The 25,456-nt window shown below is 42.6% G+C and overlaps 4 protein-coding genes across 8 annotated transcripts in view; 2 read left to right on the top strand and 2 right to left on the bottom strand.

Moving 5' to 3' along the window:
* Nucleotides 1–2,783: 2,783 nt before the first annotated feature.
* Nucleotides 2,784–8,021, top strand: tomm40 (translocase of outer mitochondrial membrane 40 homolog (yeast)). The gene is made up of 10 exons (XM_076970213.1): nucleotides 2,784–2,909; nucleotides 3,548–3,765; nucleotides 3,939–4,006; nucleotides 4,097–4,189; nucleotides 4,471–4,572; nucleotides 4,709–4,814; nucleotides 5,027–5,149; nucleotides 5,752–5,828; nucleotides 6,077–6,179; nucleotides 6,313–8,021. Exons 2-10 carry the CDS (start codon nucleotides 3,549–3,551, stop codon nucleotides 6,450–6,452), a joined length of 1,029 nt encoding a protein of 342 aa, XP_076826328.1. The 5' UTR covers nucleotides 2,784–2,909; nucleotide 3,548; the 3' UTR covers nucleotides 6,453–8,021.
* On the bottom strand, nucleotides 6,993–13,410 carry nsmce2 (NSE2 SUMO ligase component of SMC5/6 complex). 4 transcript variants are annotated; one of them, XM_076970218.1, is made up of 7 exons: nucleotides 13,209–13,410; nucleotides 10,344–10,462; nucleotides 10,108–10,220; nucleotides 9,869–10,022; nucleotides 9,556–9,647; nucleotides 9,187–9,293; nucleotides 6,993–8,447 (listed from the first exon to the last, which is right to left on the bottom strand). In XM_076970218.1, exons 1-7 carry the CDS (start codon nucleotides 13,253–13,255, stop codon nucleotides 8,330–8,332), a joined length of 750 nt encoding a protein of 249 aa, XP_076826333.1. In that variant the 5' UTR covers nucleotides 13,256–13,410; the 3' UTR covers nucleotides 6,993–8,329. The 4 variants fall into 4 exon arrangements, with proteins under 4 accessions (XP_076826333.1, XP_076826335.1, XP_076826334.1 ...); XM_076970220.1 differs by having other exon boundaries at nucleotides 10,344–10,475; nucleotides 13,209–13,233; XM_076970219.1 differs by lacking the exon at nucleotides 13,209–13,410 and adding an exon at nucleotides 10,743–10,995 and having other exon boundaries at nucleotides 10,344–10,475.
* derl1 (derlin 1) lies at nucleotides 11,037–18,533 on the top strand. The gene is made up of 8 exons (XM_076970217.1): nucleotides 11,037–11,353; nucleotides 13,489–13,600; nucleotides 14,472–14,536; nucleotides 14,723–14,749; nucleotides 15,375–15,470; nucleotides 15,553–15,605; nucleotides 16,290–16,400; nucleotides 17,113–18,533. The coding sequence occupies exons 1-8, from the start codon at nucleotides 11,201–11,203 to the stop codon at nucleotides 17,261–17,263; spliced, it is 768 nt and encodes a 255-aa protein (XP_076826332.1). The 5' UTR covers nucleotides 11,037–11,200; the 3' UTR covers nucleotides 17,264–18,533.
* Nucleotides 15,202–25,456, bottom strand: part of zhx2a (zinc fingers and homeoboxes 2a) — a 25,627-nt gene continuing 15,372 nt past the window's right edge. For both annotated transcript variants that reach the window (XM_076970212.1, XM_076970211.1), the window contains exons 3-4: nucleotides 20,073–22,643; nucleotides 15,202–19,762 (exon numbers count right to left, since the gene is read on the bottom strand). In XM_076970212.1, the coding sequence (XP_076826327.1) occupies nucleotides 20,083–22,482 (2,400 nt within the window). In that variant the 5' untranslated portion in view covers nucleotides 22,483–22,643 and the 3' untranslated portion in view covers nucleotides 15,202–19,762; nucleotides 20,073–20,082. The remainder of the gene's footprint in view (nucleotides 19,763–20,072; nucleotides 22,644–25,456) is intronic.

The following is a 25,456-nucleotide window of genomic DNA, read 5'->3' as shown; positions in this document are numbered from 1 at the left end:
AGCTTTGTGAACCACATTGCTCTTCATTGTTGATTTCATCTTGAGCATGTGTAAAACTGCTTTGGGACAACAGCTGTTGTAAAAAGTGCCATATAAATCAAGTTTATATTTGGGTTTGAGGTTCAATCAGAACCAGTTATAAAAAAATAATGGTGTCACTGTGCCCCTGCTTTGAGCAGTGTATTTCTGTTATTGAGTTGGGTGAAACACAACAATTACTTCTCATAAATCACTTCCATATACCACAAGGCTTCTAATAATCACCTTTCAGTCAGTATTCATGAAAAGTTATGTGGGCTTCTTCCAACTCAGGCATTTCTATTTATAACCTCTCCTTTGTCAGTTTAACTGTCCTGTGTTGGACAGGGGAAGGAAATGGTTACTTATGCACCATCAGCTGATGTCTGACAACACACTTCCTGTTCAAGATGTCCCTGGGAATTTCGGTCCTGTCACGTTGATGGCTGAAGTAACTTGGCTTTGATGAAGGTCAACTTGGACTGATCAAAGACTCACAATCTTCACACTCGGCTGGCTGCACTCCACACATGAAAAACTTTGGCTTCAGCTTCTCAATTGGTCTGCAGCAGAGTCTTAACCGCATGCTCCCTGTTTTAGGCAATTCATTCCTTAAATAATTGTGTTGCCCCCTGGTGGCGATGTGCTTTATTCAGCCGTGAATCACGCACAGCAGTGTTAGCGTCTTTTTGCAGCACAGTATGATATGCCAGCAGTGTGTCCCAAAGGAGCTTGGGATTGCAGCAGTCTGCAATGTGCACCAACAATGGAAAGGAAAGCAGCTGATGTGAAAGTTATCTCTCTCTCTCTCTCTCTCTCTCTCTCTCTCTCTGTGTGTGTGTGTGTGTGTGTTTCAGGTCTCTGCGCTGGCATTGAACACAAACTCGTCTCTCATGGTGTGTGTGTGTGTGTGTGTGTGTGTGTGTGTGTGTGTGTGTGTGTGTGTGTGTGTGTGTGTGTGCATGATTTGAATTTGAAGAAATATAGAGACAGTTGAGCATGGCCAGTAATGGCCTGGGCTGAACTCACATGTTGGAGATGTGAGTGCTGGAGTGTGAATTCTGTCATTCAGCTGCAATAAAAGCAGCCAAGCAGAAATAAACCTGAACAGCGAAGCATAAATTCACGGTGAGGGACCAGAAGCATAAAGTAGTACTAATTACACTGCATAATGTAGTGTGAAGGATGGAACCATTCAAAAATAATACCAGAAATGTAACGCGTTGCTTTGCATTAACTTTTATTGCTTATAGTTTTATAAAAAATAAGAACATTTTAAGTAGTTTATTTCAAAAGATTTCTGACAGGTAAGCATATCATGCTCTGTCTGGTGGATCTGAACTCTGTGGATGTTCTGAGACACCATAACCCATTCAATTAAATAGTGAAGTAATTACAGCAAGTTATATAGGTTCTCATACGTTTTAAATAATTACCCGAAAGGTCTTCTAAAACGTCTTCTCATTGGCCACATGCACACTAGATGGCTTGGTGTTTTCTAAAGAACACGAGTTTCTAAAATACTTTTGGCATATACTTAAATTTAGCCTGCTATGAAAAACGTCTAGATGATAGACCATTTAATTAAACACTGCCTTTATTTAAGGGAAAAAGCGATCCCATCGTCATACGTATACAGCTACTGACCTCTTCTGGTCAACACAGGTAAAACTAAATTCTCACTAAGAAATATGATTATATTCCATTAACAAAAAATAATAGGCCACTAACTAAAATGTTACAAAGTGGCATTTCAATTTAATTATCTAATTTCACATTAGCATACATCAGCTTTTTATGCTGCAGATCCAGTTATGAATATATTTGCTAATACTGAAAGCTAAAGTGATTTGAATACTAGTTTGTTTTATTGTTTAAAAAATAAATTGTCCTAACATTGAAAAATATCTTGACAAATAAAATGGGTTGAAAGTTGAAAAAGTAAATTATTCCACATTCTAGGTTCTGCAGTAACAATATTAATATTAATATTAATATTAATTAATATTATATCTGCTAATGTTACCAACTAGCTTATGCTAATAGTAAAGGCAAACGTTAAAAGTGATTTTGACTCTTTATTCATTGGTTTATTTGGGTGTGATTAAAACTGTAAACATTTGGCAATTTCCAGTGCCAGAGATCACAAAAGTGTCCTGATATGTTGAAAAAAATCTACTTTTCCTATTATTGAAAAAGTATGTATGGAAAAGCGAACTGTACCCACGGCCCACTCACAAGGATCTAAATGCCGTCTCTCGTGGATCTAAATGTGGAGTAAGGAGATGACCGTCCAGAACTCCTCCAATGCATGACAACTGTATGAACATCAAAGACCAGCTAGTGTTATTTTGCAATGCCTGAGTAGATGTACAGCTGACTGTTGAGGTTAAGTAAGAAAACCTGACAATAAGAAAACCTGACTGACCAACAAATAATTTTTTTAAAACCAAGTTTAAATAACAGATTTATTCTTTATTTGTGGAGAGTTTTGTTTTTAAAAATGAGAGTATGAAAGTGAACATTTGATAACTTGACGGGCATTTTTAAAATATTATAAGTAGTGCAGATAATCTCAAGCCACCTACTTTAGAAAATGCAGAGGATGGATATGGTCCCAAATAGAGTTATAGAGGGTTATTCAGGAACTGAGCCGATTCACCCTGGAGGAGGCGTGGCCAATATTACGTCGCACGCTGACGCTCCTTTTTTATCGCGTATTAATTCAGAAGAAATCTCCGCTTTAACCAATCGCTTTACAATTGTAGCACGCGTCAGCCAATGCAGGTACGGCAGAGGCGGAATGGGCGGGCCAAGGCGTCAGTCGTGTAGGTTGACCCTCACATCCTACCGGTGCTTCATAGCCGTGTAACTGGACTGCATTACACAACGTGAGTATTACACGAGGCCCCACAAGTACTTTTATTAATTTATTAATTAAATTCCAATATCCCGCCTCGTAAGGAAATGTAGCTAGCCAGCATAGCCCCTCTAGAGTCGGGCGACCACTAAGCGTTAGCCGGCAGGCTCGCGAGCTAGCGTTAGCACCCAAGCTAACCCGCCGTGTTGCCCAGTGACGCGGGTCACGGCGGCCGAGCTGCGGCTCCACAAACTGTTTTTCTTTCGTCTAATAAAACTGGTTCGTCAGCAGAAATTTGAGCTAACGTCCGCAACTTGCAGTCTGTCGTTTTGGTGAACGGTGCAGCGGTTTGCCGTGGTAGCCTGGCGCCATAGCGTTACTTAGCTCGGTTAGCTCACCGTGGTGCTGTCGCTCCCGCAAGGTTACGCGGTGTAAAGTCTCTTCATTTAGGCGCTCGGGCCCTTTAAAACAGGGTTTGTGCCCCAAAAGCGCCAAAAACATCAGATTTTCGTATTTTGAAGGCATAAGACATGTGTAGCTAACTAACACTTTAACTAAATAATTAAAAAAAAAGATTTGCAATGGAGCTCTCATCCAGTTGTTTTACTTTGACCTAGTAAACAGGGTTATTGTAAAATTTGCTTAATAACATTGATGTTTACGTCTCAGCATGGGCAGTGTGTTGGCTGCCAGCTCCCCAAACCCCCCTGGATCTGGGGGTGGCACCCAAGGGGGCCCTGGACTAGGGACCATGCTTCCAGGGTTCTCCATGCCTCCGGTCTCTCCGGTTCCGCCATCCCCAGGCACAGCTGGTCAGCCTGGGGCAGAGACAGAAGGCTCTCTCCCTAACCCAGGCACGTTTGAGGAGTGCCATCGTAAATGCAAAGGTGTGTGAGAAGCGCTATTTGCTTGATGACCTTTTCAGACTTTAATCAGACTCTTATTCTTTGTGTATCTCTGCGAATATGATCAAGAACAGTAAAACCAAACGCAGGCGATGCGGTGTTGAGCAGAACAGTCACATCGTATTGACACACAGATTTTTATTCCTGACCTTCAGAGGTCTTCCCAGTTCAGATGGAGGGAGTGCGACTTCTGGTCAACAAGGGTTTAAGTAATCACTTCCAGGTCAGTGCTTGTGTACTCTTGGTTGAATTTATACAGAAAGAAGAGGTTCGTTTTATCATGGCATGCAACTCATCCTTTTGTTCACAACAGGTTAGCCACACTATTACTCTTAGCACCCTTGGGGACTCGGGTTACAGGTTTGGAGCCACATATGTTGGAAGCAAACAAACTGGACCAGCAGAGGTGAGTTTTAAATCAAATTAAAATTTAGATCAAAATTCACCAATCTGATGCTTTTATGCTGCTACTGTCAGTGTAATATGTTTTAAGGTAAAATGAAAGAACTAGACTCACTAAACTAAAGCTCTCCTAACATGTCAGCAGTTTTTCTGTAGTAAGCTGTGTTTTGGTGAGATGTACGGCCTTTAAACTGCAATGATGTTTAAACTGCGTATATTGTATAGTAGATAATCCAGTTTGTCCAATGATGCATGTTAATTTCACATACATTTTTTTTTTCGTAGTCGTTCCCAGTAATTGTTGGTGATATGGACAACACAGGCAGTCTCAATGCACAGATCATCCATCAGCTGACGACACACGTACGCTCCAAAATTGCTATCCAGGTGGGTACTGCACACCAGAGAAAATGATCTGCTACCACTACAGCTAATTTGCATTTCTGTCTGTTTAATTCTGTCTGTACAAACTGTTTAATGTAGAAGTTGTGTCATTTGCTTGAGGCATTGTCTTATATTACAGACACAGCAACACAAGTTTGTGAACTGGCAGTGTGACGCGGAATACCGCGGAGACGACTTCACCGCTGCCGTGACTCTCGGCAACCCAGATGTCCTTGTTGGATCTGGTAATTTCTCTTGATTTCTCGTAGATGAAGGATTAGCCGAGGGAGATTTTCAGTTTTAATCAAGATGTCGTGTCGAACACCGCATGGCACTTTAGGCCGATTTTGTTGGAAGTGGTTTATTATGAGTAGCAAATGTCGCTCAGGTTGGTTGTCGCGCAACAGAGTCCTTGGCAGAAGTCCCGTTGCATTTGTCGTGGTTTGTGGTTTGCTAGGTATTCTAGTGGCTCACTACCTGCAGTCTCTCTCACCCGCCTTGGCACTGGGCGGCGAGCTGGTCTACCACAGGCGGCCTGGGGAGGAGGGCACCGTGACGTCATTAGTGGGCAGGTACACAGGTGAGAACCCCAGTACACACACGCCACCACCGAATGTTCTTTAATAACCAGTACATGCCAGGAGCATGAAGTTTGTCTGGACACCATACGATGATGCAGTGGATAATAATTATACACTGTATCAAACTACGTAAAGCAGTACAAAAAATACAGTGTACAGTTTTATTGTAAATGTAAATTCTTCTGTCTGTGTAGTTTGCAGACAGAAGAATTTTGTTCAGTAAGTATTTGAGGTGAAAGTTCAAGTAACCCTTGGAAACTCAGTTCAGTGCTCTGCATTTGTGCCAGTCATCAAGTCTGGGTGGACTGTCAGACTTTATTCCCTCAGGGTTTTTTCCTGGGCTTGACTATTGCAATTTATATTTATTCTGAGGTGTTACAGGTAAATACTATTAACAGATTACATCTTGTGCAGAACGTGGCTGTTAAAAAAGTTTTATTTATTAACCACCACGGAGTCTCTAATGTAACAGGAAATGTGGACTCCAAGAATCTAGATATTAAGGCGAATTTCCAGGAAAAAGACCGTAGCAAATGTTTCCAATTATCCAGTCAGACGAGCCGAGATGCGTCTGTGTTCAAACACCTTTCCCATCGTTTAGGCAGCAACTACGTGGCCACGTTGACTGTCGGAGGGGCGGGTGCTCACGCATCGTACTACCACAAGGCCAACGAGCAGGTAGTCCTCGTCCTTCCTTCCCCTGCCTGAGCTCGGCAGCACCACCCCGCACGCGTGTCAGTGACGGAGGTGCCATACGGTTGTCTGTCAATAGAAGGTTCACTAGAATAATTTTTACAAACCTTTCATTAAACCTAAATGGTTGCAGTGGTGACTTGTGGGTATCAAGGCTGTGCTAGTAATGCCGGCGGTCTGAGTTTATTAGACGAATGTCTCCTCTGGGACTCATGAATGCCCTTTTCCCGCAGCTGCAAGTCGGGGTGGAGTTTGAGACGAGCACACGGATGCAAGAAACAAGTGTGTCTTTTGGCTATCAGGTGGACCTACCCAAAGCTAATCTTCAGTTTAAAGGTACCAGCTTTCATCTTAAAGTGCTTCATGGCATCCGTTTTTTTTCCCCCTTTATCTCAGTCATCGGAGCATTGAATGTTTGGTGCTCCTGACTCAGTTCCTCAGTTGAACACCAGGTTTCTGTTCCTCCCAGGTTCTTTAGACAGTAACTGGGTGGTGGGGGCCACACTGGAGAAGAAGCTTCAGCCCCTCCCCCTGTCGCTGGCCCTTGGCGCCTTCCTCAACCACCGCAAGAACAAGTTTCAGTGCGGCTTTGGCGTCACCATCGGCTAAGGGCGGCGCCCGGCAGTGAAAGTTCGTGGCGGGCTCCGCCCCTCGGCTGGCGTTGGACTGGTGCGGGGATACGCAGGGGTCACGGAGCGCGCCGCGACGCACGCCCCGGTTCCCAACGGCACTGCCGCTCACCGCCACCTCAGACTGACCACGCCCAGGTGCGGACCGGACCGTTCCAGCTGAGTCCGTCTAGCCCTCGTCCGTTTCTACAAAAACAAACAAACAAACAAAAAAATAAGAGAAAATGTGCTGGTCGGGCAGGTTGCATTTGCCCATCAACTTCATGATGAGACGAGTATAATACTAAAATATCTGAGGAAAAAAATCTCGTGTGCTAATATGATGTGTCCAGATTTCATGGGGATGCCTTTGTTTTGTTTTCTGATTGTTTCTCGTGATTTCTGCAGTTTGTAAACCCCCAATATCCGTCATGTTTCTGAAAGGGGAAACATTTAATCCGGCCTTCTCATTCCTTTTCAGAACAAGCAAGTATGCATACATAAGGTGCTTACTTCAAATTCCTTTTGTTTTTTCCGGGACTTTCTTAAAGGGCCTAGTCTTAAGGTGCCCCTTTTCCTGACCTTTCCCTCTCAAAAGCAACATTCTGGTGATTCAGGAACAGAACAAACTGGAACTCAAATAGGTTAGCCTCTCCCATTTCCAGTCTAGAATACTGTACCGTACAGTACTGTACTGTACAGAGTGTTTCCCTGTTCCAGTGTCCGACATGTCAAATCTAATCCTGTTGTAAAACTTTGAGGCCTTGGGCCAAATTTGTATGCTGGGTTCATATTCATTAACAATGTTTTGCTGGTAGAGTCAGGAATCACATTTCAATGCCTTCAAATCGGTTTGAGGGGATGAAAAATCATCCTTAGTTCTTTGATGGCAAGATGTAAAATCTGTAAAGATCATTGTAAAGCAGTTGTAGACATGGTGGTATGCTGAAGTGACTCAGTTTACACATGGTCCTGCTTCAAACTGAAATGAGCCTGGTGCCAATTCTCCCCTAGCAAGGTCACTTTAGCTGAAACCCAGAGTGTCCAACAGGGGACCTGAGTAGAAAATCCTACTTGACAATTCCAACCTTCCAGTAACTGAGAGATCTTGCTCCTAACCCCTTATTTGGTTTGACTACTCAACATTTGAAGGAACAGATTAGATCTAGATCTCTGAGTGACTACATTTCCCTGGACACACAAGGCTTCGCAGTGATATTGGGGGAGGGACATCGTGTTCCAAAAGTGCGGTTAGTTGACTTCTTGGAGTTAGACTTCCAGCCCTTTTCCTTGGTGTGTGGAGTGCACAAGCACTCCCATCTGCTCGCTTCCAAGACATGGTACCAAATACGGGCATCACAATTGGTGGTGGCTGGTTTCATCAAGACTACTGTGTATGAAGTTGGGTTGGGGTGTGTGTGATTTGACTCCCTGTCTAGACATTATGTATTATTACCCTGTAGTATTCATTTCTCATGCAATGATTTCATGTCTTTGTGAAAGGAAGATGGACTACTTTTATGGGTGTTTTGATTATTTTACACTAAAATTAAATTGAATTAAAATCTGGCTCGGGTTTAAATTTTGAGCATGCAATTTGTCATCAAAATTTTAAATAATCATTCTTTCCTAAATATAAAAAAGATCCCCAAACCACCAAATGTTCTCATAAATGAATCTCTGCATGTATCACTATTTCTGTCAGTGATTATTGCAGCTTAATGAATGCTGGACATAAATCAAAAGGGTATAAATCCGTAATGTTTATTTAAGGGAAACAAAAGCCTAACAACATTTACAAAAGTAGTCAAGTTTACGATTTACAGCTCAATATGTGAACTTAAGATTTTATCAAAAATAAAGAGGCTGATGGAGGACTCAAACTCTGCTCCTTCCACTCTGTCGTTTCTGATTCTGGATGGTCCTCTTCATAACCAGGTCTAGTTCCAGGTCCGACTTCTTCACGTCTGTGTTTCCACAGCCAACCACAGGACAGCTGTTACATCATGACAAGGAAAGTTGGCGAGAAGTTATTCCTAGCTTTAAGTGTACGTTTGCAATATCCACATGACATCCGCCGCTAAATAAGCTGCATAGAAATGCAATTAAGATGCAGGTTAAGATAATGAAATGCATCTGGTCTTCATTAAACTACACATCTGTCCACTGACATTCAGAATTCAAGCATGAGCTTTGGATTTCACTTGAACAAAGTAACTTAGGATTGGTCCTTGGTATTAGAGGCCTAACAAATTTGTTGGTTTACCCAGTAAAGCTCCAAGTTGCATGTTTTCTTGCAACTATATATCAGTTATAATTATGGATCAAAATTTCAACATCAGACCGATAACGATAAATTCACAATTTCACAAAGCCCTGCACATACTAAATATGTTTGGTAGGCTACACCCCATGCCACATAAAATCAGAAATTGTAGCTAAATTAGGAAATTGAATCAAGTCACTTAGAAGATAAATGACTAAACGTCATGACTACCTTATGCCATTACACTTGAAAATTAAATTTAGAAGTCTGTGCTAATTAGCTATGAGACAGAACAAAAGTCTTGAATGTAACCACAGATGCTTATGAGTTATTCCAAGGGCTTATGAGTTGATTCAAGGGCTGGCCTGGGTGCTATTTACAGCCTCATTGCAAAGAATGCACCAGTGGATTCTAGCTGGATCTGGCTGACAGGCAGCACATCACCAGTTCAAGGTTGACATCAGCTTACCGAAATGATTTCTTCTTGCTCTGCTTATTCTTAATCATGGCCAGAACAGCCTCTTGATCGTAGTAATGTTGGCACTTTTTGTTTTTTACTGGATTCACCATCTCAACCTGACGACAAAAATACGGCAGTAAATCCCACAGTCATCACCTCAAAAAAACATTACCAACTGTGTATGATATGATAATTGTGTATGTAATAAAAGCATAATTCCTGATGCACAGCTCAAGTCTACCAAAATTTGTCTTGTCATACATCACAACACTCCTCTTGTTTTGGTGCTGACAATATCAACATGATATACTTTTCAATAGACGTGAAGCCTTTTTGAAGGCTATAGGATAGAGCAGATATGAACAAGCAGGACTGTACCTGGGTCAGAGGGCAGGTAAAGTTTGTCTGGCTCTGTGTGACAGCGATGTCCTCATCCAGCTCCTCTTCAACACTGGCACCCGTTTCATTTCCTTTACACAGGCAGAGGTGAGCGCACACACGCACACACACACACACAATCAGTTTTAAGCTGTCTAAATAAATTTGGATGTAGAAAAATAATGAAGCCATCCTGTTTTTCCATTTTTATACACAATATTTTTATTCATGTCACTACATTAAAACCACCTTTAAAGATCTGCATTTACAATGAAATAACATTCAGGTTCAATGGACCAGATAACATCTGTACCTTTTGTCAGAGATTTCCTGATGTTTTCCTTGAAGGCAGCAACCTTACTGTGCCGTCGAATTTCTGTATCTGATGCTTCAGCCATAAGTTCATCGAATCGAGTCTTTACTGAGTCTTTCAAAGTGAACATGGCTTCTGGAGGTTCATGTCTCACCTATAGAAAGAACAAGTCTGAGGAAATTAGAAAGCCAACGTATGTTGCTGGATGAGAAATGGATGGATTATAATGAAATACTAACTTGAGCTGTCATCTGCTCAACAGATGCCACAAAACAATTGATCTCGTTGTCCAGTCTGGCACATTCTAACATCATCTGCTCCAGTTTCTTCACATTGGGACTGTCATCAGTACCTTGAAGAAAAAAAAAACCACGTAACATTAGCTAAAACAAGCGAGCATGTTTATTTATATTAACTCAAACATAAGTAACAGACAACTTTCATGGAGATGCAATATTACACAGAAGTTATTGACCTTGTGCCTCGACCAGATCCAACGCCACTTCCGACACTATGTCCATCCCCGTACCAATGTCTGTCTGACATGTCTTCAGAGTAGATAGCGTTGGTTGGACTGAACTTAGTGACATTTTTCTGTGTGCAAATACTAAAAATGAAACATGACACCATAAAAAATGCACTGGGTCACTAAGTCAAACCAATGTCAGAGTTTGGCTTGTTTGACACGCTTGTTACATACGAATAAACTAGCTAAGGACTTGTAGCTACTTATCTAGGCAAGTTTGTGTCGGTTCGTTAACTGATCCTGAAACGCAGCACGTTTCCGTCAATAATGGGGCCTCTGGAATATTTTATTAAAAATACACAGTCACGATATCCAGTTTGTTTACCATCCCGGCGGACTACTAGTTACCTGTTGTATCTTGCCGCTACCGAAGACGTTTCCGCTTTTGCGAGGAAATGGGCTACAAGATAAGAGTGTTTACAACCAGTGACCGTTATAGTTTGTTCTGATAATAAATACAGAATACACTGAAAAGCAACTTTGGGTATATTTCGATTTTTTTAATCGATGCTAATAAAATGTAAACTTATTTTTGAAAACACCATTCTTATTCATCATAACGTGGACTTTTATTTTGACATTCAAACGCAGAACCGGAATATTGCGGCTCGAACGTCTTATGCACGGACACGTCGTGTAAACGGGAAAAAAGTGCGTCCGTCGGAGTGTAACCAAAATAGAAGACACCGAAACAGGATTTCCCCGTTGAGATCACAGGGCACAGCGGCCGTACGTTGACGTTTCTTCCTCCAGAGTCCGGAGAATATTGCACGGAGTGTCTCCGAGGCTTCATATTATATGGAAAGATGTCGGATATCGGGGACTGGTTTAAAAACATTCCCTTCATCACCCGATACTGGTTTGCTGGTTCAATCGCGCTACCTCTAATAGGGAAACTGGGATTAATCAGTCCGGTTTATCTGGTGTTGTGGCCGGAGGCATTCTTCCATAAATTTCAGGTGAGATTAAACAAATTTTGAGCATGATAAATGTTATTAGGTGTTGTTGAAGCCTAGGCCTCACTCTCGTACGAGAATGGACACGATACGCAAATGGGAAGATTGGAAACCCGACGTGCAGCAAATTCTAGTAGGGACGGTGAGCGCAGTGGAGTACTTCCGGGTCACCGGGAGTGAGGGTGCGATTACGCTGAAGGTGTTTCAGGTCGGACTGTGTGAGCTGAAGTGAAACAGCGTGTTTATTTTAGATAATATTACGTTTTTTGGTATATTTCGTCTAAATTATGTGACCAGAATCCTTGTTAAATTAGTCAAAATAGACGTACATGGTTTCCAAATGTGACTACAACCAAAAGCATAGTTTGCGTTGGAAAGAATAATAAAATATGAGCTAATACTAATACTAGTACTAATGATGACAAATAAACTTTACTCACTTGCAATGATATTTTCGCACGTGGTATTTCGGTTTTATAAGAACCACTGGTCCAAGTATGTTTATAAGTTTCCACCAGATGGCGTGAAACACAAATGATGCTCTATAAAATGTGCCACTGGAGCAAAAGGTTTCAAACCGAACCTATGACGATAAGGTGAGAGGTATACTACTTAATGTACATACTAAAAAATGTTCATTTACAAAAGCAAATGTCAGTTATATTTTTGCCGCAGCTCCCAAATACTGACACTGCGGACCTTTCACTGCCTTCGTGATGATGGGGACGTCTGCTGTGATTTCTGTTAACTCATTGATTAGTCGAATTATTGAGACATGACACTTGAAACATCATTTTAACGTAGAGTCGGGACGTTTTGGAGCGTTTGTTATGCTTCGTAATATCGGTTTTATGAATACTGTTCAACTGAAACTCACTTTGCGTGTAGAGAACAGCAGAATCCCCCCCCCCCCCCCCCCCCCCCCCCCAACAAAACTCTTTCGGGCTGTGATACAAGCTGGTAGGCGAAGCCGACGGCACATCCACAGGGAGTGGGTGGACCTTGGCAGCTGCCGCCACCTATTGTTCAAACGGGCCCCTTCTGTCCTGCTACACAACACTGGTACAAGTCCGCCACGTTTCCCACACTCGGCCGTCCGAAGACACGCAGCGCGAGTGCGCTAGTTATTTTGAGTCGAGTCGAATAATCGACAGGATCCCCTCCAGCAAAAACGACTTTGCGTGAACGCGGTGTTTCTGCTCTACCGAACAGCTGAACCTTGTGGGGGCCTTGTGAGCGAACCGTGGTGCGGTTGAGAGGCCACAGGGCTGGCCCGATCTGTTCCTCCCCCACTCCCTCCACCCTATACCTCCCTCCCGAGTGACCCTGCTGTGCTTTTTAACCCACTTTTCTTATGCGCCGCAGTCGGCAGAGGTCACCTCTCGGTGCGGACAAGCAGCCTTGATTTATGCAGCAGCGCGAGGGGAGGAAGATGCCGGGCTTGCCAACATGGTTGGACACCCGTATCGAAGCTGCAACGGCTCGGCGCCAAGAGCTGTAGACCGTAGACCCTCGTGGCTCTATATGATCCAGGAAAGGGGGGGGGTGACCACACTGGAGAAAAGTGTGTGTGTGTGTGTGTGTGTGTGTGTGTGTGTGTGTGTGTGTGTGTGTGTGTGTGTGTGTGTGTGTGTGTGTGTGTGTGTGTGTGTGTGTGTAATGTAATGTATATGGCCAGAAATAGGGGAAGGTGAACGTGTGGTGATTACTAACCCAGATTTCCATGCTAGGAGACTAATCGAATACTTGCCCTCGCGTCGAGTATAAACCAGGCTTTAGGTTCGTGTAAGCGACGGGGCAGATGAGGTCGCACCGTACGCGATGTCGCAGCGTTCCCGCAAGCGGTGACATCACTTACCGGGCCGCGCGCCTCAAGCCGCAGACAGTGGCGGCATCCGTGGGCATATTGCGGCTGTCAGAACCCCGCGCTGCTCCTGGAGGTCTGACAGGTGCGAGCAGCTTGACGTGCGACGGCCCCGGTTCACCCAGCACGCGGTGTACACAGCCAGGCCTAAACGGAACACCTCGTACAGTAACACCGCCGTCCCACTGCAGTGCAGCGACCTGTGTGCATAATTGCGTGAGACGATCTACATTGATTATGGTTCTGCTAACGGTTCTTCATGGGTTTGCTGCAGATATGGAGGCCGATAACTTCAGCGCTGTATTTCCCAGTTGGGCCAGGGACAGGATTCCTCTATCTGGTCAACCTTTATTTCCTCTACCAGTACTCCAGCCGGCTTGAAACAGGTAAGACGTCGCGTTATATGGCCCGAGTCGCTTTGCTGGACATGCAGTGTGTGTGTGATAATGAACGCTGTCTGAGCAGCAGAGCTGAATTATATTTGATCTTTTAGGCCTTTTTTTCTTTTAAGTGTAAAGTTTGTGATCTGCTTTTAGCATAATTACGAGAAGGATTTGGCATTTGTGAATGATGCACCATCAGACCTATTTTGAACAGAACTCGATCCAACTTGTATAGTCTCAGAAATGTTGCAGAAATTAAGTAAGAATCAGTTAGCTGCTGGTTTCATGAATTGCCGCAAATTTGGCACCTGTCCCATAGTGCACGTTTTACTGATTAGGATGTAGAACGTAAGAACACTGAAAGAGACGGTGTGTAATTTTAACATACAGCAATGCAAATCAAGCATTTTTGTGTAGTGAATGATCATGAAGGCCGAGCTTATGAAATGAAACGTAGTGCATTTGAAAATCTAGCAAATTAAAAAACTCTAATAAGCAGTTCTTCAGTTTGATCTGGGTAGTTATTGGTATTGTGGCATAAATATGATTTAATTATTATTTTAAATTCAATAGCTGCACCAACTGCAGTGAAATTCTAATTCATAAGCCTTATAATAAGGGAAAAGCTAATATGCTATATGTTATTACTAAATATTATTAGTTGATTTAAAAATTATTTAAAGCAGTCATGTAAATGCAACATTTCTACATTTCTGATTGGTAACCACTTAATCCATTTATAATAATAATATTATTTGGTAATATTTAGAATGCGTCTCCCTCTCTTTTATTAGTATTATTATTATTGTGGATTAAGTAATCTAAATTAGATGTTGATTGGTCTATTCTTTCTAAACATCTTTTTGTCCTGTAGGAGCGTTTGATGGAAGACCAGCAGACTACATCTTCATGGTCCTGTTCAACTGGCTCTGTGTTGTCGTATCCTTTTGATCTGAGACGTTTAAGTGGTTTAAAGCTGGGAGAATCTGTGTGATTTGCATAATAGCAATTTTACAGTATGAAAAACTGATCTCAAACCATATTAAAAATGAAAAGGCATTTAATATTGCATATTTATTAATTTCTCAATTTATTATCGTTTTGACTTTAACAATATTACTTCAGATAACAGGTTTAATGATTGATATGCAGGTTAGTTTGTCTTCTTGAATCAGCTTATTCGAACTCCGGCAGTTCTTGTTAAAACCTTCAACAACATTTCACTTTTGAGTGCAGTAGGTGTACACTTCGCCAACTAGTGAACGTATAGGTTACTCCTATTTGCCCTGAAAGTGAGTATTGGAGGATTGGAGCGCTGTGTCGTGTTTCAGAGGGCCAAAATCGCTTCATCAGCATGAGTGCACAGCTGCTCTGGATCAAAGTAATGTGTAATAAATCTGTCCGAAACCTTCATGTGAATCTCCAAGCCCTGTAATTCCACTCCATCTACTCACTACACACTCTTTGGCTCACACAATTTCTCCTGAAACGACAGTAGTGTTTTTGTTGCTATATAAAACATTAAAATAAAAAAAGCAGTTAAAATACTGTATTTTTAGTGACTGAAACCAGTTGACAGTATATATGTGTTTTTTGGCCCTCCCAAGAGACTGAGACTACTTTGCAGCACATGGTGACGAGTTTCGGTGCCACACCTGTCTGTTCTACAGAACGGTCTACAAGCAACCCTTTGCATTGTGGGTGCTCAAACGCAGCCTTTGTGTCACACAGTCACTCATTTGGTTTTTTTCTTCTTCTCTTGAATGTTCTTTCTTAGCTTCTGATGATCCCCCTAATCATGTCTGTCCTGTACGTGTGGGCGCAGCTGAATCGAGAAACGATAGTCTCTTTCTGGTTCGGTACTCGATTCAAGGTAGGCGCAGAGCACCACTGAACCGATGGCATGGTTCCTACACACAGTAAACTTTTAACGGTTCTGTATCGAACATTTGCAGGCATGCTATCTCCCTTGGGTCATTCTGGGATTCAACTACATCATTGGTGGCTCGTAAGAACCTTTTTTCATTTTAAGTAAAATTTCTTAATCCAAAGTCCTGGATAGAGTAAGCCTGCCTCTACAGCCTCCCTACAAACTATTTTTTCTCCTACTTCACAAGATTTTCTTATAGTTCGGTGTTTGGTTCCTAAATGTTTGAGTCATAAACATTTGGTTTCCTAATACCACTTGTTTGAGTGCACAGTGATGAAGTGAGGGAAATGTGTATTCATAACACATGCATAACTGAATAACACCTGATTATTGCCTCATATTTAACACATTTGCTTGCCACACTCATCTGTAAGCTTTGATTTTTGCCTCGTTTGTGTAGTGAGGTCTGAGTGTTCACTTATTTTAAAGTCGAATGCTGCCCTACGTATTAAATATGACCTCAAATGTTTTAAAATGGTATCACTGATAACAGACATGATATTAACATGTTGCTTGATCATGACACAACTACAGGATGAGGGCTGTCTGGAACAATAGAACATAAGCATCATTTTAATATAAACTGAATTGTGTGTGCTTGATTTAAGATCCCATTCAAAAACTGCCAAACATCAACCCGGGGCAATTTAGCCTTATTCTTTCCAGGCCTAATAACACATTTGCTTTGTACAACTTGTGCAGTCTTGGTCAACAAATGTCAACAGTAGGTTTTTCACAGCGTTGTTTCTTTTTTTGTTCCAGCATTGTGAACGATCTGATTGGAAACTTGGTGGGACACCTGTACTTCTTCCTGATGTTCAAATACCCGATGGATCTGGGCGGCAGGTCTTTCCTCTCCACTCCACAGTTCCTGTAAGCTCCTGGTCTTAATGTTCTCTGTCATTTTATGGTTCGAAGAAAAAGAAAATACCACAAAAAATAGCCTGTGATTGAAAACTTTAAAACGGACAACAAAAATAATTTTTATAAAAATGGCAAGAAAGTAGCCTGTGGCTCAAGATTAAAACCATCGAACAGTACTGTTCCACTGTCGTCACTGGCTTGCTCACTAGGGAGCTGGGTCCAAACATTTGTCAAGTTTCTATATAACGCGCGTTATAAAAAGCATTTTATTATTTAGAAATACATTTTTTTTCTTTTGATCTTTGCTATAAATGCCTACACTTAATCCTTTATAATGTACCATATTTTTTGGATGTTGTACATAAAGAAATCAACAAAAACAAGTCTGAATATCTTCTAGCCTGTGAGCTGCGAGGTGACTCAGTTGACATAGGTCTTCCAGACGTGGGGCTGGTATATAGCTCATTGTTTAGGTTCCTGTCAGGTCCGTTATTGTTGGATGCAGGGCTATTCTGTTCATTCTCCGTAGTACAGAGAATGACGTTCATTGTGACGTGTCCGCGCGAGGTTCCAGCTCGTCTGTTGTCGGTTGACAAGGGAATGTTCTGTTCTCACCGCGCTTTGTTGCAAGGACTATGACCTACAAGCCCGGCCGGTTCCCTTTCTGAGAGCAGTCGGTTTTTAGTAGCGCCGTGTTCACTTGATCCCTTTTGGTCTTCAGCTACCGGTGGTTCCCCAGCCGAAGAGGTGGGGTGTCTGGGTTCGGAGTCCCGCCCAGCAGGAGACCCATGCCCCAGGAGCAGGCGGGTGGAGGAGGAGGTGGTGGTGGACGCCACAACTGGGGTCAGGGCTTTCGACTCGGGGACGACTGAGGACAACCTCGTGCAAGGCTCCCATTGGACACTGACACTTACATAGATGCATACGGAGACATCAGTGCTGCAGAAACACAAGTTTTATACGTTTGAGGTTTTTTTTTTTGTTGTTTTGTATCCTGACTTTATGTAAAAGAATGTAAAGGAAATTCTCACGGAGCTCCCTCACGGTTTCACATCAGCGCGATGATTTGCTCTTGATGTCACGAAATGCTGTAATTGAGTTTCTCTGCCCACAGGAGCAGCTTCGGAGAAACGGGCGCTCAGGTAGAGCTTGTTCGAAGGAGACAGTACTGAAATTAGTTTCTTTTTTTCCCAGCAAATGGCAAACTCTGACAGGAAGGCTGGATTCATCTTGCATGTTATTGAAAGTTCAGTTGGGTTTCGCAGTCTTGTAACATGTTCCTGTCCAGTTACGGAGCCAGAAGATGTACAAATTCTAAAAATTAATTGCTAGTTTTCTTACTGATTTTTGTTCAAGTATTAAGTTATTGTAACCTAAGACATGACATAACCAAACTTGCTGCATTGAAGGCTGTAACGTCCACAGCAGCCAATGAGTATCAGCAAAAGTTAATTTGTGAACGCAAATATTTTGGTGCATCACTGGAATACTTGTAGATGCAGACATATTTCTAAAGCCTAACACACAATATGGTGCTTTCTCATAGTGAGTAAACCGATCTGAGATTGCATAAAAACTGATCTGAGCTTGCATAAAAGATACCCTGCATGGTTCAGTCTGAATCTTTGAAATAAGCAGAGCAGAGATTGCAGCATACAAGAGCTGATGTAAGTTATGGTAGAATGATTAGCATAAATCCTGAGGAGGTACACTTGCTTTCAACATGTTCAGCTGTAGAATTAGCAAATGATCCATCGGATTGTTTTTCTGGACACTTCTCTCTCCTCTCCCATACAAACGAATACATTAAGCCCTTCATGGGTTTAGCTGGGTGGGTTAGAGTGCAGAAATAAGTCATTGTGGTCTTCCATGACTAGAACACTCCTGACTGCCCGAAGCTGTATAACATAGTTAATTCAACTGATTTCAACTTGAATGATGTAGGAATCAAGTGTTCTTCCTCTCAGCGCATCCTTTGGAGCAAAGTAACAGAAGATTGAAATGTTTTTAAAAAAAATGTCCATAGTGAAAAATGTTATGTGATTGTGTGAAGCAGTTGTGTCTAAGTTGTATGGCAACACCTTGCCAAAATATTTTTCAAACAGGAAGCTGAATAAAATATTACTGCTGATTGTGAAAATACTGCTAACTATGTTCTTCCATGGGGAAGGTGGGGTGGACCGGATCAGTGATCTCCAACTCTAAGCTTTTTGAAGCTTATTTTGTGTAGGACTTTTATTGTATGCACATTTTAGTGCATATACTGCAACAACGAGTTAAACACAAATTAGCAGAGACCTCTGTTGTTTCTAAACCTAAAAAGGAAACGAACCATAAATGACAATCATCCTGAGTAACACAATAACAATATACTAAAGAAAACTTTGATAATGTGCGTTTTGAAGAATTGCCCAAAGGTTATGATCAGCCATGTGATCCGGGGATAGTTTTTGTTTGAGTTTTTTGTTTTTTATTATTGAGTTACAGCAGACCTTTTTTGAAAGAGCAAGCATGATTCTTGATAGCAATACAGTATTCCTCATACATGTCTGAACATGACACTAGAGCAGTGGCAAGAGAGGGGGAAAAGACTACACTGAGCTATCTGAGAGCAAGCCACAGCTGAGACACTGAAATGGAACTTAAACCTCGACTACCAGAAAGAGCCAACCAGCACGATTCTGCCATCATCATAGTAGTATTGCAAAATGAACCACAAATAAACGTTTTTTTTTTTTGCATCGCTGCACTGATTTCAGTCATATCCACCATGTGGCTGTGTCCCGTGTGTGGTACAGCACGAAACTGCAGGCAACGCATCCATGGTCCAAAGAATAGTCCATAATTTCACCTCGTTTCAGGAATGAGATGGTGTTTAAAAGAGCACCGCTTTGTCCATTTGAAATATTAAGTGCTATCGTGACCACATTTTTCAGCAGGTGAATCGGTTTACTACCCTTTCACACACACACACACACACAAAAAAAAACCCAACAAAGAAAAAACATTCCATTGTTGTAAGGGTTAAGCAAAATGGCTTGGGGACACCTACATTATTATAAATGTAACAAAACTCATTCTCAGAAAATTTTACAAATCTGTTGAAAATATATTTACAAAGGGCCCTTTTTCTAAAAAACAAAGCAAAAAACAAACAAACAGAAAGCCCAAATCCCCAAGTAGTAATAGTAACGTATCAGTCTGACTTTGGCACTCCATGGTCAGTCTGGACAGTACTTCACACACACCTTTAGTCCTCTTTCTCTCTGATGATGTCAGAGTCCAGGTATGAGATCATTGGTTCCAAGTATGTCAATGCAATTAGTTTCTTTACCCTCTTTGGGGTTAGTCATAGCAGCCTATGTTAAGTCCTGCAAAAAAAGGTCAATTTTAGTCTACAGAAAACTTGGACATTAATTTTACATAACGGCTGAAAGAAGATAAATAGTAAATAAAATCTAGAATTAACAGAGGAGCTCACATACTAAAACATTTAACTATATGTGTATATGAGTACAAAGCAGAAAAAACAATAGAAGTCTTTTTTGTTCCTTATTTCACAATTTACCCATAAATATCAAATGGGATACTATCTTTAAAAGAATGGCTGGAACCTTAAAAAATGAAAGTTTGGACTTGTGAAAGTCAGTAAAAACAACAAAAACTCAACGTCAGGCCTACCTTTCTCACTTCATCCTGTTACTACGTGTTCTGCTGACAGTATTTCAAGGTCGGAGACCACTCTCTGTGGCTCAGAATCCTTCTTTTCATTGTCAGCTGCCATGGAAACCTTAACCCATCTCCCATTGTCCACACTCGCCTGTTCGTGTTGGTCCTTGCCCCTGGTGATGTCAGGCATGGTCTGACCCAGCTTACTGGTAAACCAGTTCACTATGTCCTGGTTGGTGAGTTTCGATCGCTCTGCCAGCTTCTCAACATCCTCTCCTTTCAGGACTTTTGGGTCCTGGATGTGTCGCTGCAGGACGCTCTGGGCGGGTTCTGGCGTCAGAGAGCTGTTCTTACCGTTGTGCTTTTTGTTGCTCATATTCTGGAACTGCTCCATCCAGTCCAAGGTTCCGCTCTTCAGGGCTGATCGGTTGTCCTTAAACCAGCGTACAAGTTCCGTACGAGCCAGCCCAGTCTGGAGCTCCAGTTGGTTGTATTCCTCTGGAGACGGCCACTGTGTCTGCGAAAACACCTCCTTAAGAAGGCCAAGTGACTTGCCATCGAGTTCAGGACCAACAGAAGTGGTTAAAAGAGGAAGGGGAGATGTCCTGGCTCGAGATTCCTGCTCATGAATACCGTTCAGAGCTGCTCTGTCCAGTCTTTTGGAGCCCATGGAGTTGAGCAGGGCTTGTTCAAGGTTATCTCGCAGAGCACGGCGCTCCGTAAACCAGCCCTCAATTTCCATTTTGGACAGTCTGGAGTCAGCTGCAAGGAGTTCAATCTCAGCTTGTGTGGGAAAGCTCGTCTTCTGGAAACACTCCTCTAACATTTTCATTTGCTCAGAGGATTTACCCTTCACTCTTTCCAGAAGTGGAAACTGTGTTGCCACGGGTTTCTGTGGCAGGTTTTCTTTTAGTGGAAGGTCAGCCTTCACCGACTGCACCGTCTTATGGTTTCCATGACGCTGATCACTGAACCATTTTTTGATCTCTCCCCAAGAAAGACCAGTCACCTCTATAAGACGATATACTTCTTCGTCTTCAGGAAACTGGCACTGGGTGTAGCTTGCCATCAGCTCTTTGATCTGATCTGGGGTCTTTTTGCAATCTGAAGAAAGACTTGGTGTAGGGGAAGCAGATTTTGAAGTAGTCTGAACCGTTTGGATTATCGAGGGCCTTTTCACCTCAGGAGCAACCACAGGCGCTGTGAGGGGACGCTTAACAGCCTGTGCCGCTTGACTTGCAACTGTTAGTGCAAGGGGAGTACAAGTCGCAGTTGAGCCATTGGCGACTGGCGTCAACACCAAACCAGACTGTCCAAGCACATGGCAAGGTACAGTCTGAATGAGGGATTGTGAGGCTTTTGGGGACTGGGTTAACTGGGCAGGTAAGACGGTAAATGCTTGTTGAACAGGCTGAATTGTTCCATTGAACATTTTCTTGCGTGCCTCCTCAACCTCCTCTGGAGACCAACTAATGCCCTGTTTTAGCCTTTGGGTCGTGAACCACACTTTGATTTGTTCTTCTGGGTGCTTAGAAGCTGCAGTAAGCCATGAGAGCTCAGCTTGGGTTGGGTACGGAAACTTATTGAAGGAAGTGATAAGAGTCAGGTTGCCATCAAGGGATGCATTGTATTTCGAGGTGTTCAGAGGGACAGCAATTTTTGGTACTAAATTGTAGTTAGGTGGACGTTGCAGGGATGGCATTATGTGAGATAGCCCATTCTTTAGTGTCGCATCTGGGATTATCACCGTTCCATTCACATTCACTGCAGTGATCTGTTTTTTGGGTAACTCTGTAGTGATCTTATCCATCTGACTGTCTACAAGTGGACGCTTGCATTCCGTTTTTGGCTTACCTATCTTGACTGCAATGGACTTGCTCAGAGGAAAGGTGGTAAGGTCGTCTCCAGTCTGAGGACTGGATGCATCACAAATGACTGCACAGTTTGAACCCTCAATGGTCTGCTCTAGGATGGTCTGGCTGTTAAGTTTGATCCTCTTGAACTTGAAATTGCTCTCTCCAGGATGGCATTTCTCATTGTGTTCAGTCAACGTGTCAAACTTTTTTGTGTTGAAGTTGCAGACAGCACATAGGTACAGAGGATTGAGAATGACGTTAGGGTGGTTGGAATCCACGTGTTCTTTGAACTCGTTAAGGTTCTGTGTTGAGAAAGTACAGTATTTGCATTCGTAGCCTCCCTGTACCTTTTTCTGTGGCCGAACATCTGCTACAGGCTTATCTGGCTCAGGTGTCTCTCGTGTAGTGCTAACAAGATTCTTTTTGTCAGTCCAGTTGTCACTGGCAGGCACATGTGAAGCTCCGTTCTCCAACGTGCTGTCCACACACACGTCCATGTCATCCTGTTCCACCAGGTCATTTGGCCTGATCATACAAGGAGTTGTGGACTTTCTGCGACTAGCCATGACCTTGTCAGGGACTGCAACAGTGCAACCTTGACGAGGGACGGTTGGCGAAGGTTGGTTGGATCTTGGTCTGAGGAAGAACCCAACGCGAATACTCCTGCTGACTTTTAATGTCAGCTGCAATGGGCGACTTCATGAGACTTCATCCCAGGCCACACGATCTAAATAAAGAAAAAAGAAAATACGTTTTATACACACACACACACACACACACACACACACACACACACACACACACACACACACACACACACACACACACTACAGCATACTGCATTAAGTATAATGCCAGAAGTTCAAAATGGCTAGGAAGTATTAATACAAATCATTTTAGTTTTTTTTTTAAAGTCACAATCCATCTAACTACACAAAAGCAGGGTGTCCTCTGTCATGTTAGGCCAGTTGCCACATCTCTGTAAGCAACGCCACACGCTGTCCTTCTGAAATATATATGTCCTATATACTGGTTAGGCAAATTCTCTCTACTGGGATGTCACTTTAGAGAAAACGGAACAGTCATTTGGGGGAAGGGATGTATATAAAAATATCCTAAAATGGCCACCTACACATCTGATCTTTATAAATAAAGCCCAAGACTCTGGATCTGGAGGCAACAATAAATGAAACCACTACAGATTTTTGTATGCTCACGCTTTTTCAAAACCATGGGGAACAACCAGGTGTAAACAACAGTGCCAATGGCAAAAAAGGAAAAATGAGCAGGTACTAATGTTTTGTTGAAGTTAAGATTGTAATGAAAAACACCAGGGACTTGGCATTTTGGCACTGGTAGTTTGAAAGTTCAGTCACATCACCCAGTAGCTCACTATCTGAAACGTACTGTGGAATGTTCTAGAAAAACTGGGAAACATCTGAACCTCTGGTTGACAAATTAAAGCTGTTTTAGCCTGAAGGTGTGGTAAACTACTGCATAGTTTTACATAGAATCACATGAAGGGACTGGAACCCTGTGGTGTGATGTATAAAAAGGAAATGAGCACACTAAAATATAGTGAGGTCAAAAATCGAAACATCAGTCCACACTACTGGATCCAAACCACTCTGGACTGGACTAGGGAGGAGTTCTCGATCCCTACCAGCTCTGTCCCATCACAGTCCAAGCAGGACTTCATTAAAAATTAATGCAATCCTCATTTTCATATTGTAGTTATAGCAACTGCACTGAAACACCAAGAAGCCCTTTTGCTGCTTTGCAGCTGTGGATTAAAAGGGTCCTTACGGATTTTAATGAGAGGGGAAGAAGAGAGGCGACTGGCAGAGCTGGCTAGAAGAGCCGGTGCCAGGCTGGTGGTCAGCGTTCGCCTTCTTTCCTGAGGCTTGTAGTGACCTCACTGGATCGCAGTACGGCAGAGGCTGATGAAAAATGCATGAAGCCACAGTCATCTCGTATCTCCACCTCTGCTCACTCCAGGCGTACCAGCTGGGGGCAGCCGAGGGGCGGAGCTACTAGGAGGTTTGTCATCCGTTTTGTTTTTTTTCTTCTTGGTTTTGTCAATTGAGTTAAAATTGAGTTAAAAGCAAGGAAAGGGCAAGTGAAGGTATGTTTAAAGAGGAGATAACTACCCTATTAAGGGCTGATTTATACTTTGACTTCTTAAATAAAAAACAACAACTAGACATTATGGTTAATGCAGTCTGTTTTTGCAATGATACAAAATTGAATACCAGAATTGAAGGAACAGTTTAGTTTAAAGTCCTTTAATCACAGAAGACATTTAAACTATGTAGGCAAAGATGGTTAAACTGTGGCAAACCTAACTTACTGTTATTACAGACCTAGTAAGACTATCTGAAATGAACTAAAGCAGATAAAAAAGTTAAATATACACACACCCACACACAATCTCAATATATTAAACCCAAAGCCATAATAAAATGCTTGCTTCATATGATTATACTTATACAAATTTCTTGATTATTAAGAAAGAAGCTCTGAATCCAGAACTATTTATATGCTTTCATCTATTACTGTATTACTTCAATTAATAAAAAAAGATGTATTTTTCTCAGCACTGGTTCCATTGAAAATTTTAAACCAAAACCAAACTTTGGTACAATTTGGTCAAACCTTCGTCACCAAACGTGCGTGGATGTGTAATTAATGTGTGAATAAATCACGACTGTGTCATTTAATGACCCAGAAGCAAAGTAATAAAACACACCCACTCTTGTCTATCATCGCTTGATTTAGCATCAAAGTGAGCACACGACACACTGGTTAGTTCAGATCAGCAGCAGCACAAGAGCTGGTTTGAAACGCAGCCTCCCTGGATGTTAATACAATCTCTCCTACTGTGTTTAGGTTCATATCCACCAACCCCTCTTTAATGGCCATATCCTACACGAGTTTACATGAGTGGCATTGGGGCGTGCATTATATAGACTTGGTAGAGAGAGAGAGCAGGAGAGAGAAAGAGAGGAAGAGAGAAAAAAGGGAGAGAGGATGAGAGCAAGAGGGAGGGAGAGGAAGAGAGAAAAAGGGAGAAAGAGAGAGAGAGAGGGAAAGAGAGTAGCAGAGAGAGAGAGGAAGAGAGGGAGGGAGAGAGAGAGGGAGGAGACAGCTCTTCGTGCCTTTCTCCCCACCGGCTGAGCTGGATCCGTCCACGGGAGGATGTTGCTGTAGAATTGCTGTGCGGGGGGAGGGTGGGGGTGTGTGTGTGTGTGGGGTGGAGCTGTGTTAAAACCACACTGCGCAGAGGGGGGTAGAGGCTGGGGGTGGGGGCTGAATTTGGGATCGCAGCAGAATTAATTTAAATCTCATCAAACGGGGCCTAGGAACCCTGCAGCACTGCACTGAACCTCGTTCCAGAAGCAGAGCTGTTACTACGCAGGCAGGAAGGGGCCAGAACGACCCAGAGACCCACTCCCTCGTGGGCCTCAGCGCGCGGGTTAGAGGTCTGTGTGACGGCCAGAACCTCTCGGAACAGCACGGTGACACACGTGTAGTGTCTTT

The sequence above is a fragment of the Brachyhypopomus gauderio genome, chromosome 13 (assembly GCF_052324685.1).
Source record: "Brachyhypopomus gauderio isolate BG-103 chromosome 13, BGAUD_0.2, whole genome shotgun sequence".
Lineage (NCBI taxonomy): Eukaryota > Metazoa > Chordata > Actinopteri > Gymnotiformes > Hypopomidae > Brachyhypopomus > Brachyhypopomus gauderio.
This window is presented reverse-complemented; position numbering and strand designations above follow the sequence as displayed.